This window comes from Chelonia mydas, chromosome 1, assembly GCF_015237465.2.
Source record: "Chelonia mydas isolate rCheMyd1 chromosome 1, rCheMyd1.pri.v2, whole genome shotgun sequence".
NCBI lineage: Eukaryota > Metazoa > Chordata > Testudines > Cheloniidae > Chelonia > Chelonia mydas.
In genome coordinates, this window is record NC_057849.1 from 272493391 (window position 1) to 272509373 (window position 15983).

The window sequence follows — 15983 nt, forward strand, 5'->3', positions numbered from 1 at the left end:
GAAAGGCTGAATATTTAATAATCTTAAACGTTTTGTTTTTAACACAATATTCCATTTTGCTTTCAGAATTCTCTGCCACAAGATGTCACTGAGGTCAACACCTTCACAAAATTCAAAATGGATTGAACATTTATGTGGATAATGAGAACATCCAGAGGTATAATAGCAATGATTAAAAAACAAAAAAAATAACAACCAAGAGTTTTCAAAGGGATATAAACCCTCATGTTTCAGAGCACAAGTCAAGCTCTAACTAATTGGGTTGTGATGAAATTTTTCCTGGGGGCAGGTTATCCAATAACTGACCACTTCAAAGTTTCCTGTACCTTCTTCTGAAGCAGCTAGTGCTGGCCGGTGGCAGAGACAGGATACCGAAAAAAACAGATCACTAGTCCGATCCAATATGGCAGTTCTTATATCCCTGTTCTTTCTGTTGATGTTTTAGCTTGTTGTAGTGCAGTGGTTCCATTTAATCCACAGCACTCAATTTTCTTTATGAGTATATTATGTGGCACCATATCAGATGCCTTACTAAAGTTGAGATATACTGTTCTACTGCATTTCCCTTATCCACCCCCTGCCTGGGAGAGTACAGGGTAGAAAGAGAGAAATGAGTCATTGGGCTTCCTTGACCAGGAAAGGGAGGGATGCGGGAAGAGAACAGCTGAGAACTTGAGCTCCCTTCTCCAGTAGGAACTTTGCTAACAGTCTCATTTTGGCTGTCACTGTCTCAGATTTTAGTTCTGAGTTCTAGATCTCAGTGAATTGCATCTCTGTCTTGAGGACACAGAGCTGCTTGGATTTCAATATGTGCTGAAGAAGCTGTTCCTCATAGTTCTCATTGATCCTAATCAGAGCTCCTTTTCTTTGTTCAGTACTGCAGAGGCATAGTGGGAGCACCAGCTACCTGCCCCACCACACCCCTTGCAGGAGAAGAACAGGAAAATATGAAAACATGGTGTGGGAAAGAAAGAAAGAAAGAAAGAAAGAAAGAAAGAAAGAAAGAAAGAAAGAAAGAAAGAAAGAAAGAAAGAGGGGATATAAGAGAGAAAGCGAAAATAAAAGGAAGAGAAAGATGGCTCACGGAAGCATAATGGCAAGATGTGAGGGGCTGTGACGTGTAGCAGGAGTAGGTAAGGGAGGAGGGGCAGAGAGCACAGTAGGAAAGACAAGTTGAGAGAGAGAGAGAGAGTTTTGCTTTTCTGAGTCCAAGACCCCACGTGTTTTTGAATTCAATATAGTATTCAACTACAATAAATGTGACCATGGAACAGGGTACTCACTTGAGCCAATGGAGGGTTTTGAATGAAGGATGGCAAATGGGGACAAGCAGAGAGACTCTAACTTGTATTTTTGTCTATACTGGAATTAACATCACACACACACACACAATCTTGGTTTTGTATGCCTTTATTATGAATAGTCTTCTGAAATCTGTAACAAAGACAGAAATATAAGGGCACTACTCTGAATTACAATTCTCCCTGAGTTCCTGGGTTGTGCAAGGGAGGATGGCAGGGGAGGGGCCTACTGCCACTCACAGCATACCCCACCCCTGTCTCACACACCCCCAAACACAATACGGCTCTGCCAACATTTTGTTCCTTCCTGTCTACTTGTTTGCGTGGTGGTGGTGGTGGTGTCTGTCCTCCCCTTTGCGCTCAATTCCCACTTTGGGAAAAAGTTACATGGCTATCCGGGAGATGAAGGTGATACATGCCCCTCCCCCCGATGTTTATCAGGATGGTCACATAGGGCTAGGAGTACAACCTAGGCCACAATTGTTATATGCTGTATTATTTAATAAAACAGACACCCACTTTTCATCATTATATGTGAGTCAAGGTTTCTCCATATATATTGTTCAAGATACGCTGCATTTATGAAGTTTTTTTAATTGAATTATAGATAAGATGCATTCATTATACATGTATTCATTTATGAACAATTCATTCAAGTGTTCATTACAGGACTTTGTATCTCTGTACACTTATGAGCACAGTGGGCTCAACCCTTCTTCCTTTCATCTCAGTGGGACTTTTGCCATCAATTTAACTTAGTGTAGGATTAGATGCAATGTTTTTTGGGGTTTTTTTTGCCCTTAGTGGATTTTCTGACTGACTGTATTCCAGCTGTATCGCCATTTCACCCTTTGTTTTAAACGTTTTTTAATTATAGTAGCAAAATATAGATTAAAAAAAGTATTCCTTATGCTTTTATAACTACTTTTTTTCTTTTAGGACATCAGTTTATTGGACTTTGGTTCAAGTTCATTTAAACTGAACAGTCAATATTAATGTCAATGGTAACAGTCTGATCAAAATTTCTAAAGCCAGCAATTTGATTTACTTTTTGTTGAAATCACCTATTTTACAATGATATGAACAATCTCAATGAACTCCACTAGTTATACAGTACTACTGAACTACACAAATCTGCCTTCGTCTTTTAATATCCCTTACACTTCCTATGCGGTCTTTTTTTTCACCTGAATTTCACTTACGCTTGAAAGTCACAGTTTCCAAAATCTACATCCAAAGTATAAATAGCATATGAAATATAATATATTACACAACAGATGATTCCCCAATTTTCCTCAATTAGTTTTACTATGCAAAGCAAAACTTGAAGCTTAAAAAGTTAAGTTTTTTATGATTTTTAATAATTAGAACCTTTATTTCCAGTGTTGATTCCCTTGTTTATTTCTATGACATTTAAACAGTGATAAAGTTTCCCCAGAACTTTGAAAATACCATTTGCTATTAGAGTCCAACAGTCATCGCTATCTGCATCCCAATTTAATAACTGAATTCATGGCAATTCGTGCCTTGATTGGGACATATGTACTGGCATCCGGGTGGTTATAGAAATCAACTTTCCCTAAATATTTTTAATGAACTTTTATGGAAGAAAGACAAGAAATCAATTCTTTAGAAGTACAAAACTTTCCTTTCATAATTAAAGAGTTAGACAAAAATCTGTTTTTTAGGAAATGAATGATCAAAGGATTTGGTATAGTTTACAGGAGAATCACAGGTTACAATTAACTAACAGACAAAAATCTAATGATGTTAATTTTTTGAAGTGATTTAGCATTATAAATAAATATGTAAAACATGAAGGGAAAGTTTCAAGTAAGAAAGAATCAAATATACATGTTACTAGGCATTCCAAAGGCTGGCATCCTATCCCCCGTCTATATGAGAATGCAGTTAGACAGGCAATTCCATCAACTCATTTTAAAGTGAATATTGAAAGAAACCACAACTTACTTGAAGATCCTGCTGAGTGTCTGTGTGGCTGATTATTTTTTTCTCTGTTCTGAGTCAAAGCACTTCCACTGATCATGGAAATAAGATCTAAATCCGCGTCTTCTCTGCTTACAGGGCTTGCCTGGGAGCAGTGGGAGAGAATGTACACAATCATGAAACAAAATATGACATTTTCTGAATGCAGCTCACATTCCTCAAATAAACAAACAGACTCTGTCAAACAACCTTCTTCAAAATGATACCACAGTCCTTTATTGCTGCCTCGGCTGAACAAATGCACTATGTCAAAGCATTTTTGTAAATAAGAGCTGATCTTAAAATTGTGGTTTGCGATCTGAGTCAGTACAACAACAAAAGAAAACTTTTCAGTACAGTAATTTTGAAGAAAATCAATCTTGCAGACAGCTGATGAAACCTTAAACAGCTTAAGATCATTTACTGACCAGTCTATAATTTAAGTCATAGCTGAATGCCAGAAATGTCATATCAAATTATTTTCTGCAATATTTATGTTTTATCCAGGGCAAGTATCAATTCTATCAATCAAGCATGCAGTAAGTAATTTCATCTTTTAGTGGTTTGCTACTTAACCATGGCCATCAAAGAGCATTTAAATTATACTTTGAGTATTATATTAATTATAATCTTCTGGCATGCAATGGTGGTACATAAGAATGGCCATACTGGGTCAGACCAAAGGTCCTCCAGCCCAGTATCCTGTCTACCGACAGTGGCCAATGCCAGGTGCCCCAGAGGGAGTGAACCTAACAGGTAATGATCAAGTGATCTCTCTCCTGCCATCCCTTTCCACTCTCTGACAAACAGTGGCTAGGGACACCATTCCTTACCCATCCTGGCTAATAGCCATTAATGGACTTAACTTCCATGAATTTATCCAGTTCTCTTTTAAACCCTGTTATAGTCCTAGCCTTCACAACCTCCTCGGGCAAGGAGTTCCACAGGTTGACTGTGCGCTGAGTGAAGAAGAACTTCCTTTTATTTGTTTTAAACCTGCTGCCCATTAATTTCATTGGTGGCCCCTAGTTCTTATATTATGGGAACAAGTAAATAACTTTTCCTTATTCACTTTCTCCACACCACTCATGATTTTATATACCTCTATCATATCCCCCCTTAGTCTCCTCTTTTCCAAGCTCTTTTCCTAGCCTCTTTAATCTCTCCTCATATGGGATCTGTTCCAACCCCTAACCATTATAGTTGCCCTTTTCTGAACCTTTTCTAATGCCAGTACATGTTGGTGATGGACAGGATATATGAACCTAAATACAATAACATAAAATTGAAATGTTCTCTCATTTTAGCATTGGGTTCTTGATCCTGGGGGCTCATGCAGCATGGCATAGAAACACTGACCTGGAAGATACCATAGTCCATAGATAACACTTTTAGGAGCTTGAACCTACATGTACTTAATGAGAATTCCCTTAGGTAGAAGATCTGAGATATTAATCCAAGCAGGGGATATCCTGCAACACCTATGCTTAGGGACCTAGACAGTCCACTGTGCTTTTATTGTCAGTTCTCTTTCTAGTAGGGAGTGATATATTTCTAAAACAAAAGCATATGAACAATATACGTATACTCAAATTTCAGAGTCCCCATTTTGGTGGGGAGTGGTAATCTGTCAAGATGTATCTCCTCAATGAAAACAATGATAGGAAAGTAATTATTTCTTCTCTGAAAATACCTATTTTGATAGATTTCCATTCTGGGAGACTAAACTGCTGCAGATATGTCAAAGAAAAAGAACTGCAATAGGAAGTGTGAGACGATAAACACAGTAAACATACATCTTGAACAGTAGCAATTTTATGTTACATTATTACTATATAAAAACACACACACTCACACATATATGTATGTGTATACACATTTTGGGCTCAATTATGACAATATGTGTCAGCTTGTAGGGATCCTCAGCAGGAACTCAAAGTTATTGTGCCTCAGTGCAGAGAGAGAAAGGCTGTTGTACCATCCTTGGTGCTATCATGCCCAAGTCAGGTAAACCACGGCTCTTGATCCTCCCTCCTTCCTCTGTGGAGTCTAGCAGCCACGGTAATGCAAGATAGATTTCAACAGTCTTTGCATTCAAAACAGCACAAGAACTAAGATTTCTCACAGCCTTTGTGATGACTTTCTGAGAAATGAAGTCTGCTCCAGATAAAAGCTCAGGGGCTTTTTTTACATTGATCTTGTGAAGACGGTCTTCACCGCACCAGATGTGAGTAAAGGAATGACATGAAAAGGGATATTGACTAATGAAGGTGGGACACCATCACCAACTTTGGAAGGAATTCAGGCTGTGTTGGGAGCACCATCTTGTCCTTGAAAAAATCATTGTGTAAGATGGAGGTTTTAAAGGCAACCTGCAATGGAAACGAAGAAGGGCGGTGTCCTTTTTAGATTGTTTACAATATGTAAAGGGGGCCTAAACCGCTATTTCAAAAGAGGGAGGGGCTCTAAAATTAAAATTTTGGGTTTTAAGCAGATTCTATGGATGAGAGGAAAATTAGGAGACTTATGATATGACAAGTACCAAAGAAATAAAACCTAACCTGCTCAGGCTGGACACCATTGTGAGAAAAGTAATAGTACCTTATGTCAGAGAGACATAAAAGAGACAATAGTCATTGACTAGAGAGCAACCTGTAAGTATTAAATTCCTGACTTGAGCTGGACAGGTAAAAGGTATCATTGTAAAAAATGGCCATTGTAATCTCCATTCAAACTGCAACTAAATACTGACAGGTATCAATGATGTGTAAAAGGAAATTTCAGAAGCAGGGTAAAACGATAGACAAGATTTAGAAAAGAGAAAGAAAATGAATCCACCTCCATGTTAATAGAGTGCAAGCAAGAGAGCATGCATGAAATGGAATAAACCTGGCATTAACTCATTCTCTGAGAGACAGAGTGATTGGTTTTATTTTCTGAGTATCATGCTTTTTCATATCCTCACACCTCAATCTCCTTCTGTCAAATGAAAGCTGCTGTTTTGCAGGATTTGTAGACTGTCTACACCACATTGCCTTTGTGACCTTTAGCACTGCCAGATAAAAGAGGATTTACTTAAAGATGTAACTGGGGAGAAACACTAAAATACATTTCCACCCCTTCCCCCCCCCCCTCTGGTCTCTGCAGTGCTATTAGGATTTTCTCCTTATCTGTGAAGTTGTGGAGTCACAGTATAACAGCTCCTAGTCTTGGAGCTCCCGGAGACGAGGAATTAATGAGCTGTGAGTGGAGTGTATTTTCATGTAGTTACATTTCTATTCAAGATTTAAAACTTCAGAGAACCCCATGTTAGAGAAAGTTGTGGGATCAAGCCTTGGGCTCCTCAACCCACAATGCACAAATTGTTCCTTTAATTTTTGTTCTCTCACTTTTCCAGACACCTTTCCCATTATTGCAATTTCTTGCTGGAGCTGTTATAAACTCTGAACTACAGACTCTCATCCTCTAGGGAAGGGGCGGGCAATCATTTTGGCAGAGGGGCCACTCCACGAATTTTGCTAAGTCGTCATAGGCCGCACATTTCTATGAAATTTATGTTGGGGTGCAGGAGAAGGGGAGGGCTCTGGGAGGGAGTTTGGTTCAGGAGGGGTCTCTGGGCTGGGGAGGGGATTGGGGTACAGGAGTGGGTGCAGGGTCTGGGTGCGAGTTTGGGTGCAGGAGGCAGTTCTGACCTTGGGTGTGGGGTTGGGGTCCAAGAGGGGGTGTGAGGTGCAGGCTCTGGCCAGGAGGTGCTTACCACAGGCGGTTCCTGGCTGGCAGCATAGTGGGGTGCTCAGGCAGGCTGCCTTCATGCCATGGCCCCACACCACTCCCCGAAGTGGCCAGCTGCTGGCACCATGGCATGTCTCTGCATGTCCCTGGTGGGGCGGGGGAGCAGGTCTCCATGCACTGCCCACGCCTGCAAGCACTGCCCCTGCAGCTCCCATTGGCTGGAAACCAATGATTCAGTAATTTAAACAAGTATCCATTCTGTGGGGCTCCAATTTGTCCACCAACAAACCTTTTGAGAATGCATCCCTCACTTACAGACACATTTACACTGGATTTAATAAGGGTTGCTGGCTTTATGACTATTAATATTTCTTACTCTGCAGGCTAAAATAAAGATAAGAATAATCACATCAAAAGATGGTCAATCAAAATATTAGCTTTTAAAAATTCTTTACTACAGAACAAAGTTTCATCCAGCACCTGGAAGCGGCCTAATCCAAAGCCCACAGAAGTCAATGGAAATAGTCCCATTGATTTCAGTAGATTTTGGATCAGGTCCAGGATGCGCAGCAGAAGTCCAACACATTTTTTTTAAGAACAATGGAGGTAAGCATCTCACCTGAATTTATGACACTATATTTAACTTTTTCCCTATTTCACCCTTGGCCTTATTTTATAAAACATCCTTTCAAATTAATTGGAATTTTTTTGACTCCACAGGAAAGTCTATCTGTATTGAATATAGCTGTAGATTTGTACATTTGATTATTACTTTGTTAAATTTTCAAATCTTCTGAGAGAAAAGGCTATCTATACATGTAAAAGATATGTGGATGTTTTTGGTATGATAATCAGTAATTAACTAGTTAACAACATAATTATTTGGAGATACGATGTATTAATTTAGATGGAATAAATGCGCCAAAGGTGTTACCATAACCCAGTCCCTGTTGAACATTAAACAGTGTTAAACAAAGTACAGTGTCTGGTATATAAAGACCTCAGCCTGCTTAGTACCAGGGCAAACAGACCATTAAAAGTCCTTTTAACTTTTTAGTAAAGCAAAAGAAAAGAAGGAAAAACTGTTAAAACTTTGTAAAGTAAAGTATTAAATAAAGCTTTCATTTTAATATTTATTGTTCCCTTTTTCTTTAGATGGAGAGAGTTTTTAGAAGGAAAAAAACCCCTTGTTTGGAAATCTCTTAGGTGGTATCCAAGGGGTAATAACCATACTTTGCGGGTGTGGGGAAAGAGAAGAAGTTAGATGAAATTGATTGGCGCTGTTGTCAAAATGTGATCCCGTTTTATCTCAGGTGGAATTTGCGATTCAGCTGAAGCTGCTGGGGGGGGTGGTGGTGCCATGATCTGGATCCCACTCTCTGGCCCGGTCTGCTCAGGACATCTCTCAGGATTTGGATGACGAAAGCCGAGAGTCCCAGAAGACCAGGATGAGGTGGGGTGGGGTTTGGCAGCCATGATGGTGAAGCTTGCTGTAGTAACCTCTGTCTTTCATTCCATTCTCTCCCCAAAGTCTCCTTCTTCAAGGACCCACAAAGAGAATGGTGGGTGGAATAGCCCATTATTGTGTTTATCAGTTAGGCCTAATATCGGATACACTAATTCTGGCTCATTAATTTCTGGTTCCACATCTTTTGTGATTTCAACACAGTCCTTGAGATACATCAAGTGGCCTTTTATTTTGTTTGGAATAATGTAGTCTGTCTGGTTCTCCTGCATCTGTTTGTAACATTCATTACTGAAAACAACTTGACCTACTCTCGATCAATATTTATTATTATAGGTTACTGTAATATCTTATGAACTTTCATATACTTTTTACAATTGAGTTTACAATTAGGGTAAATTTGTCAGCCCAATTATCACAACAGGTAATAAACACCTTGTTAAGATGAAAAAGGAAGTGCACTCTACTCTAATACGCCAATTCAGTGAAGTTCTTAAGCACATCGCTAATTTAACACGCTTAACTTAAGCATGAAGTCAATGCAACTACTTATGTGCTTAAAGTCAGGCATGTATTTCAAGTACATTGGAGAATTAGGAGTTTGGTATTAGTTCTTCAGTCTGTCTTGAAGACTCAAAACAGTGTACTAGACAAAGCTGCTTTTGCAACTAGAAGGTTAGGACTTCATTTTTTGCTACGGTATTTAGACTTGGAAGGATTAGACTTTTATTGATAAAATGTTGGTAAACATCCATTTCACCATACACACAGAAAAATACTTCCAATGATAATCATCAAAATTTACAGACAGGCTAAGTAAGAAAAATATTGCTTGAGAAATTAGTCGAGTTTGTGAATTTTGACATGTGACATTGGCAATTTGTGTTTTAGCAGTATAAAGCTTTAACATTTTGAGTCTCAATGTCTGCTGTCATTAAATAACCTCACACCCCCATAATTCTGCACAACTATGAAAACTTAAATTGAAGGGAAAAACTAAAAATGTTTGCAAATAAATATTGATATTATCCATCAAAATTATCAAAAATAAAAACTGAATTTTGCTAAGCCTAATGATATTTTAGGGGTACCATGCCCTGCTTTTTTGGTGGGAACATTTTCTCTTTTACCTGCATTTTGCCCTCCTTTTTCATTATGAGAACTGCTAAATGTTATTTTTTTAGCCTTTAACAGAATTACATTATAAACATATTAGGAACATATTCAAATTTCAACAATTAAAATACAAGAAAGTTAATGTACTGTGACAGGGTCGGGCCAGATGGCTATAGGAGAGTAATTTTTTTTTTTTTGAAGCAGAAAAGAATTTTATTTGCACAACACTTACAAAGAATCACCAAAAAGGAAAAAACAAAACTATGCAACAAAACAAAAGCAAACGCAAGGTATAACACAGCAGCCTTCAGGAGGGAGAAGTGTTCAGGCTAGCCTGGGCCCAGAGCGGGGGGGCTTCCTCGACACTCATGGTCTTCCACCCTCCTGAGTTACCTTGTGGCCTAGAGCGGGGGGCTTCCTTGACACTCGTGGTCTTTCACCCCCTCGAGTTACCTAGTACCAAGCCCAGTATCACCAATTATTCCTCTCCTGAGAGTGCCCGACAAGATGGGCACGGCTGCGGGGTGGGCAGTTTGGGGGAGGGGGGGATGTACACCCACGTGTGATAGGACCCCTCCTAGGTTACAGTGATGATGGTATCCACAGCGGCAACAGCTGGGGCTGGGGTCTCTCGCTCTTCCCCTCAATCAAAGGGTCAGACGGAGGGAACCGGACGGGGTCACCAAGCAGAGAACCTCGGACAGCACCTACCGCTCCTCGAAGGCATCAAGGGAGTCGGTGGACGCCGCCCAGAGGAAATCCGCCTGGATACGTGAATGTACTGAAAATCGGAAAACGGCCCTACAGTCGCAGGATGCTTCATTGGCCAACCGCCTCTCTCTGGTTTTATAGATGGCTGTTTTAGCTAGGGCTAGGAGGAGGTTAACCAGGAGATCCCGCGACTTTGTGGGGCCAGTGATGGGGAGTATGTAAATAAAAAGGTGAGGGGAAAAGTGCAGCCAAAAGCATAATAAAATATTCGTGAGGAGCCGGAAAAGGGGCTGCAGCCTGGCACACTCTAAATATACATGCGCCAGGGTTTCCACGAGGAGCACGTCATCGGCGTACGCCAACAGAACCAGCCGCAGCTCAGGCTCCCGCAGCACCAACCCTGTCAACCTCTTTCAGAGGAGACAGAGGAAGGGCTCGATCGCCAAAGCATACAGCTGGCCCGAGAGGGGGCACCCCTGCCGTACTCCTCGCCCGAAGTTGACCGGTTTGGTCAGGGTCCAGTTGAGCCTAACCAGACACTCCGCGGAAGCGTACAGCACCCAGAGAAAACTCACAAACTGAGGTCTGAATCCAAACGCCTGCAGAGTGCCCAGGAGGTACCCATGGTCCACTCTATCGAACACCTTCTCCTGTTTGAGAGACAGGAGGGCAAACGACAGACCATCTCTACGCCCGAGTTCCAAAAGGTCTCGGACTAGAAATAGGTTGTCAAAAATGCTGCAGCCCGGGACAGTGTAGATCTGGTCTGGGTGGATCACGTCCACCAGCACGGACCCTAGCTGCAGCGAAATTGCTTTCACTACGATTTTGTAGTCTGTGCTAAGGAGTGAAACGGGGCGCCAATTTCGTAAATCGCGGAGGTCCCCCTTCTTCGGCAACAAGGCGAGCACCGCTCGCCTGCACGAAAAAGGGAGGATCCCGCCCTGCAAGGACCCGGCCCAGACAGTGGCTAGGTCTGGGCCAAGGATGTCCCAGAAAGCGCGGTAGAACTCTACGGTCAGCCCATCCATGCCCGGAGATTTACTGGTGGGCATGCGACTGAGGGCTTCTGAGAACTCGGCCAGGGTGAGAGGCAGCTCTAGTCGGTCTCGGTCGCCCACGCTGACCGTAGGGAGTTCCTCCCAGAGCACCCCGCAAGCGCCAGGATCGGTCGGATCCGGGGAGAAAAGGCTTGTGTAGAAGTCACGGGCCCTCCCACACATCTCCACTGGATCCGTGAGGGGGGTGCCGTCTTTTGCTAGAAGGCAGGTGACGTGTTTCTTGGCCCCCCTCATTTTCTCCAGGGCATAGAAGAAACGGGAGCCGTGATCCATCTCCCGAAGGAGGCGGATGCGGGATCGAACAAAGGCACCTCGGGCCCGATGGTCCTCGAGGGCCCGGAGCTCCTCCTGCTTCTCCCAGCACGCTCCACAGAGGAATGGGTCCTCGGGGCTAGCGGCCAGACGCCTCTCCATCTCTAAGACCTCCCGTTCCAACTGCTCTATCGCCGCATTTCTCCGTCGGCTGGTGCCCCGAGTGTAGTCACGGCAGAAGAGCTTGGCGCACACCTTCCCTAGATCCCACCATCGCCGCGCCGAGGGAAAAGCACGCCGCTGCTCTCGCCAGGCCAGCCAGAACTCCTGGAAGGACGTCACGAAGCCCTCATCCTCCAACAGGCTGTTGTTAAAATGCCAATAGGCCGGCCCCGGCCTCCCTGCACGGAGGGAGGCTGTTATGGTGGCTAAATTATGGTCGGAAAATGGGGCCAGCCGAATGTTGGAGGAGTGGGCTCATGAAAGATGGAAACAGGATAAATAAATACAGTCCAACCGAGAGTGGTGTGACTGACGGGCCTCCACCTGGACAAAGGTAAACGTGGAAGTGTCATCCGGGTGGTGGTCATGCCAGACGTCCACAAGGGAGTGATGTTCGACTATTTCTCGGAGAATGTTTGCGGCGGCCGGGCTCAGCTCGGCCCCTGAGCGGTCCTGTTCCTCAAGCGTGGTGTTAAAGTCCCCTCCCAGGACTAGGCACTCGTGAGAATCTAGGGTGCCGAGGAAGTCGGACACCCGCTGATAGAATTGCGGCCGCTTCGGGCTCGTTGTCGGGGCATAGATGTTAACGAGGTTGACCACGAGCCCCTCCATACGGACTCGGAGATGCAGCAGGTGGCCCGGCACGGCCTCAGTGATCCCTAGCACCTCGGGCCGTAGGTTGGGGGAGAACAGGGTCGCCACTCCAGCTTGTCGAATCGAAGTGGCTCAAGTAGATCCCGTCCCCCAACTCCAGCTGCCAGCTGTCCTCAGCAGTCGGATCCGTATGGGTCTCCTGCAGGAAAACCACAGAGTACCCCCCTTCCCGAAGGTAAGAGAGCACCTGGGACCTGCGGAGAACCATCCTACAGCACCTGGTGTTCAAAGTTGCGATAATGACAGGCGTCATGCGGAGGGCTCGGGGGGGTGGGGGTTCCTTGTTGGAGGGGGTGTTCGCGGCCCCCGGCGGGTCACGTAACAATCCGTGACCCATCCCGTAAGTGAGTAAATCATCACGAAAGCTGTGGGCCCGCCCGTAGGCCGCGGCACCGTGCCTTCCTTTCCCTCTACCCTCCTTTATAAGGGCTCTTGTGGCCTGGAGGAGTTGATCAAAGTCCCCCCATAGCTGGAGAGCCAGCTGTACCCTGTTGCGGGAGCCACGGATGTCTTCTAAAAACTCCCGCAATGCTTTTCGCAGCTCATGGGGGGGTGGGGTTGCGATTTCCCGGTTATTCCCTAGTGGGACTCTTGGTGCAGCCTTGTGGACCTCTGAGGCGGGCAGGCAGGGTGCAGACCACCGACGGGGCGTCTGACAGGCTAAAGTTATTAGGTCAGTCTCAAGCCTTGGGGTAAAAGGGGATGGCGGAGGGAAAATTGCAGCTCCTAATGGGTCGCGGCAGGAAAATGCAAAGGCTGCTCTTTGGGGGGAAAGAAACGCAAAAAACGGGAAAGAAATAACCCCAGGGGTGGCAATAGCATTGCAGGAGGAGGTGGATTGGGCAGGGACAGGGGTGGGGGCGGGGGCAGAGGCGAGGCTCTGGGCTTCGGGAGGCAAGTAGCTGAAAGGTGGCGCCTCCTGAGCAAATTTGAGGGTTAAGGGGGCTCCCAGTGATGCTAGGTGCAGGCTCTGTGGTGGATTTGGCAGCCATGGTATCAGGTGGTGGACCACCTTCTGTAGGGTGCCCGCCCGGGAAGGCGTTTAGGGGGAGGGAGCATGGGGAAAGGGGGACTGGGGTGAGGTTGCCCAGATTGAGGCCAGCCGGCAGTAGGTCATCCTCTCCCTGGGTGACCGGGGTCAAACCTAGGGCCTCAATCTCCTCATACATGGAGGAGAGGACGCCTTCCGCCACCCCGGGGGTCTCTCCTCTGGAGCCCGCCTCGACGGTCGCTTTGGGGTTCGCGGGGGTTCGGGTGATATTTGGGCAGAAGGGGCTTCCTCAGGGGTCTCGGAGGGAAGGGTCTCCCGTGGAGGGGAGATCCTATCTTCCAATGCTATTTTGTCTTCCCCTCCCGACACCGGCAGATGGATCTCACTCGTGGGCATAGCGGAAGGCTCAGTGTCAGTGCCTCCCTTCCTGGTCTTCCGGGGGGCCTCCGCATCGGATGGGTACAGCGGAGCTCGAGCCTTCCGCTTGCCTCGCTTCCCCTGGACTAGGGTCCAGTCCTCCATAGCATCGTCTGGGGGCTGGTTAGCAGGGGTCGTGTCGGGGGGCAGAGGCGATGGTTCAGCGGTTCGGGGGGGTAATGGTGAGGCAGCATGAAGTGGGGGGTCTCCTTGGGGCGGGCCCTCTCCTATGCCCGGTAATATCTTTGCTGCGCCCTCCTCCATAGGCTCTGCCGGATTGTTAACAGCAAGGGTGGGACTCCCTCGCTCGTCTGGGCGTTGTAGGGGAGGTGTCTCTTGGGCCCGGATGGGAGCGGCGGTGGATCGAGCAGGAGGAGAGGTGGTTTCAGGTGCCGGGCGGCCAGGGGTGCCGGCAACGACGGAGCCGATGTCCTGCCAGGTCTCGGGGGTCTCGGGTGCCCCTCCCCACTGGGCCAAGGGGCAGTCTCTTCGGACTTGACCCGCTGATCGGCAGAGGTAGCACCGGGCCTCTCCCGTGGAGTAAAAAACCCGATAGCGGGCTCCCTGGTAGGGGACTAGGAAGGACCCCTTGAGCGCCTCTCCGTCACGCGCCGCCACCGGTGGTAGAAGCCGCACTTGCTGGCGGAACGAAAGGACATGACGAAGAGTGGGGTCCTTGCAGCCCAACGGGAGAGGGCTGATGACGGCAACGGGTTTCCCCAGGGTGGAGAGAGCGGGTAACAGGGCGGCATTGGGTAGAAAAGGACTAGGTCAGGACTAGGCGGACGCGCAGGTCCTCTAGCGGTTCCAGGGGAACAAACACCCCGCCACCGCCAGACCCTTCTCCACTGCCTCCTGGGTGGCAGCCTCCGATGCTAAGAAAAAGACGACCTTCCCGTACATTTTGGAGGCCGCCAGAATAGCCGTGGGTCCTACCACCCTCGCCAACGCCCGCACATAGGTCTCCACGTGGGGCGAGGTGGGCACCAGGAGGCAACGGATGCCGTGCTTCCTGGTCATGGTGGGGAAGGGGCCCCGGCCGCTATTGATGGTAACGGAGGTGGTGGGTGGGCGAGATGAGGAGGCGGCAGGCGGTGGGGGGGCTGGTACCAGCCGGGCATACGCCCTGGGGCCGGGGGAGGGACGCTCGCAGAGCTGGTGGAGGCAACAGCGGGGAGAGACGCCATGGTCGATGACGAGGCCACATCGGTGGGGGTAGTCCCTGCCATGGAGGGCCTGGTGGTTGTAGCGGGGCCCTTTCCCTTCTTCATACCCTGGCCTTTCTGGCCAACTGGGGGGGCTCTCGGCGTAGCAGCGTCAGTAGTCGCCCCGGTGCCTCCTGCTGCCGATGCCCCAGCGGGGGTGGTGGCAGGTGTTTTGGCAGCAGTGGGGGGGGAGGGAGGCTTGGGGGTTGGGCAGGGGGTAGGTGGGGGAGGGGCAGCTGAGGTTGTTAGAGGGGACTCACCTCTCTCATTCCCTGCCATCATGAGCAGGGAGAGATGGGGAGACACCAGAAGGAGGAGGGGGGAGGGGGAAGCAGATTAATCACTTCTCCCTGTTGGGCTGCAGGCGGGGGCGGGGGCAAATGGGTCAGACTGGACACGGGGAGGAAACAGGAGTTGGGATCAGGTAGTAGGGGCAAACTGTGCGGTGGGCAGTCCATGGGGAGGGAGTGGGGGGACGTGGACCCACGCGCATTTGTCCAAAGAGTCTCGTTTGGTCGGCTGTCGTTTCCGGTCCGGGCGGCGGAATTCAGAGCAAGCAGCTGAATCCAGAGGCAGATGGCAAGCTGCCAGCAGGGATGGACGGCGGGGGGGGCCGTGATGGTTGTAGTAGTGTTGTGGGGGGGGGCACCGATGGATGGGGCAGCTCCTTGCTACACCCCCTGTGCCCCTACAAACGCAGTTAAGACACAGTCAAACTCCCCCCACACAAGAGTACAGTTCAAAAGTTACTCAGTCTTATGGCCCCCTCCACGATGATTTGTAGCTTCCCTGGGCGATTCCTCTGTCGGCTGTCTTCTCTCCCGGGCTTTGTGGAGCATTCCAAAAAATGCCAAGTAGATAAGAAGAAAA

General features: G+C 47.0%; 1 protein-coding gene across 5 annotated transcripts in view; it reads right to left on the bottom strand.

Annotated features, from left to right (window-relative positions):
• Nucleotides 1-15983, bottom strand: part of LRRIQ1 (leucine rich repeats and IQ motif containing 1) — a 167751-nt gene that overhangs the window by 16110 nt on the left and 135658 nt on the right. For all 5 annotated transcript variants that reach the window (XM_037885640.2, XM_043546886.1, XM_043546892.1 and 2 more), the window contains one exon: nucleotides 3273-3393. In XM_037885640.2, coding sequence (XP_037741568.1) covers nucleotides 3273-3393 — 121 coding nt within the window. The remainder of the gene's footprint in view (nucleotides 1-3272; nucleotides 3394-15983) is intronic.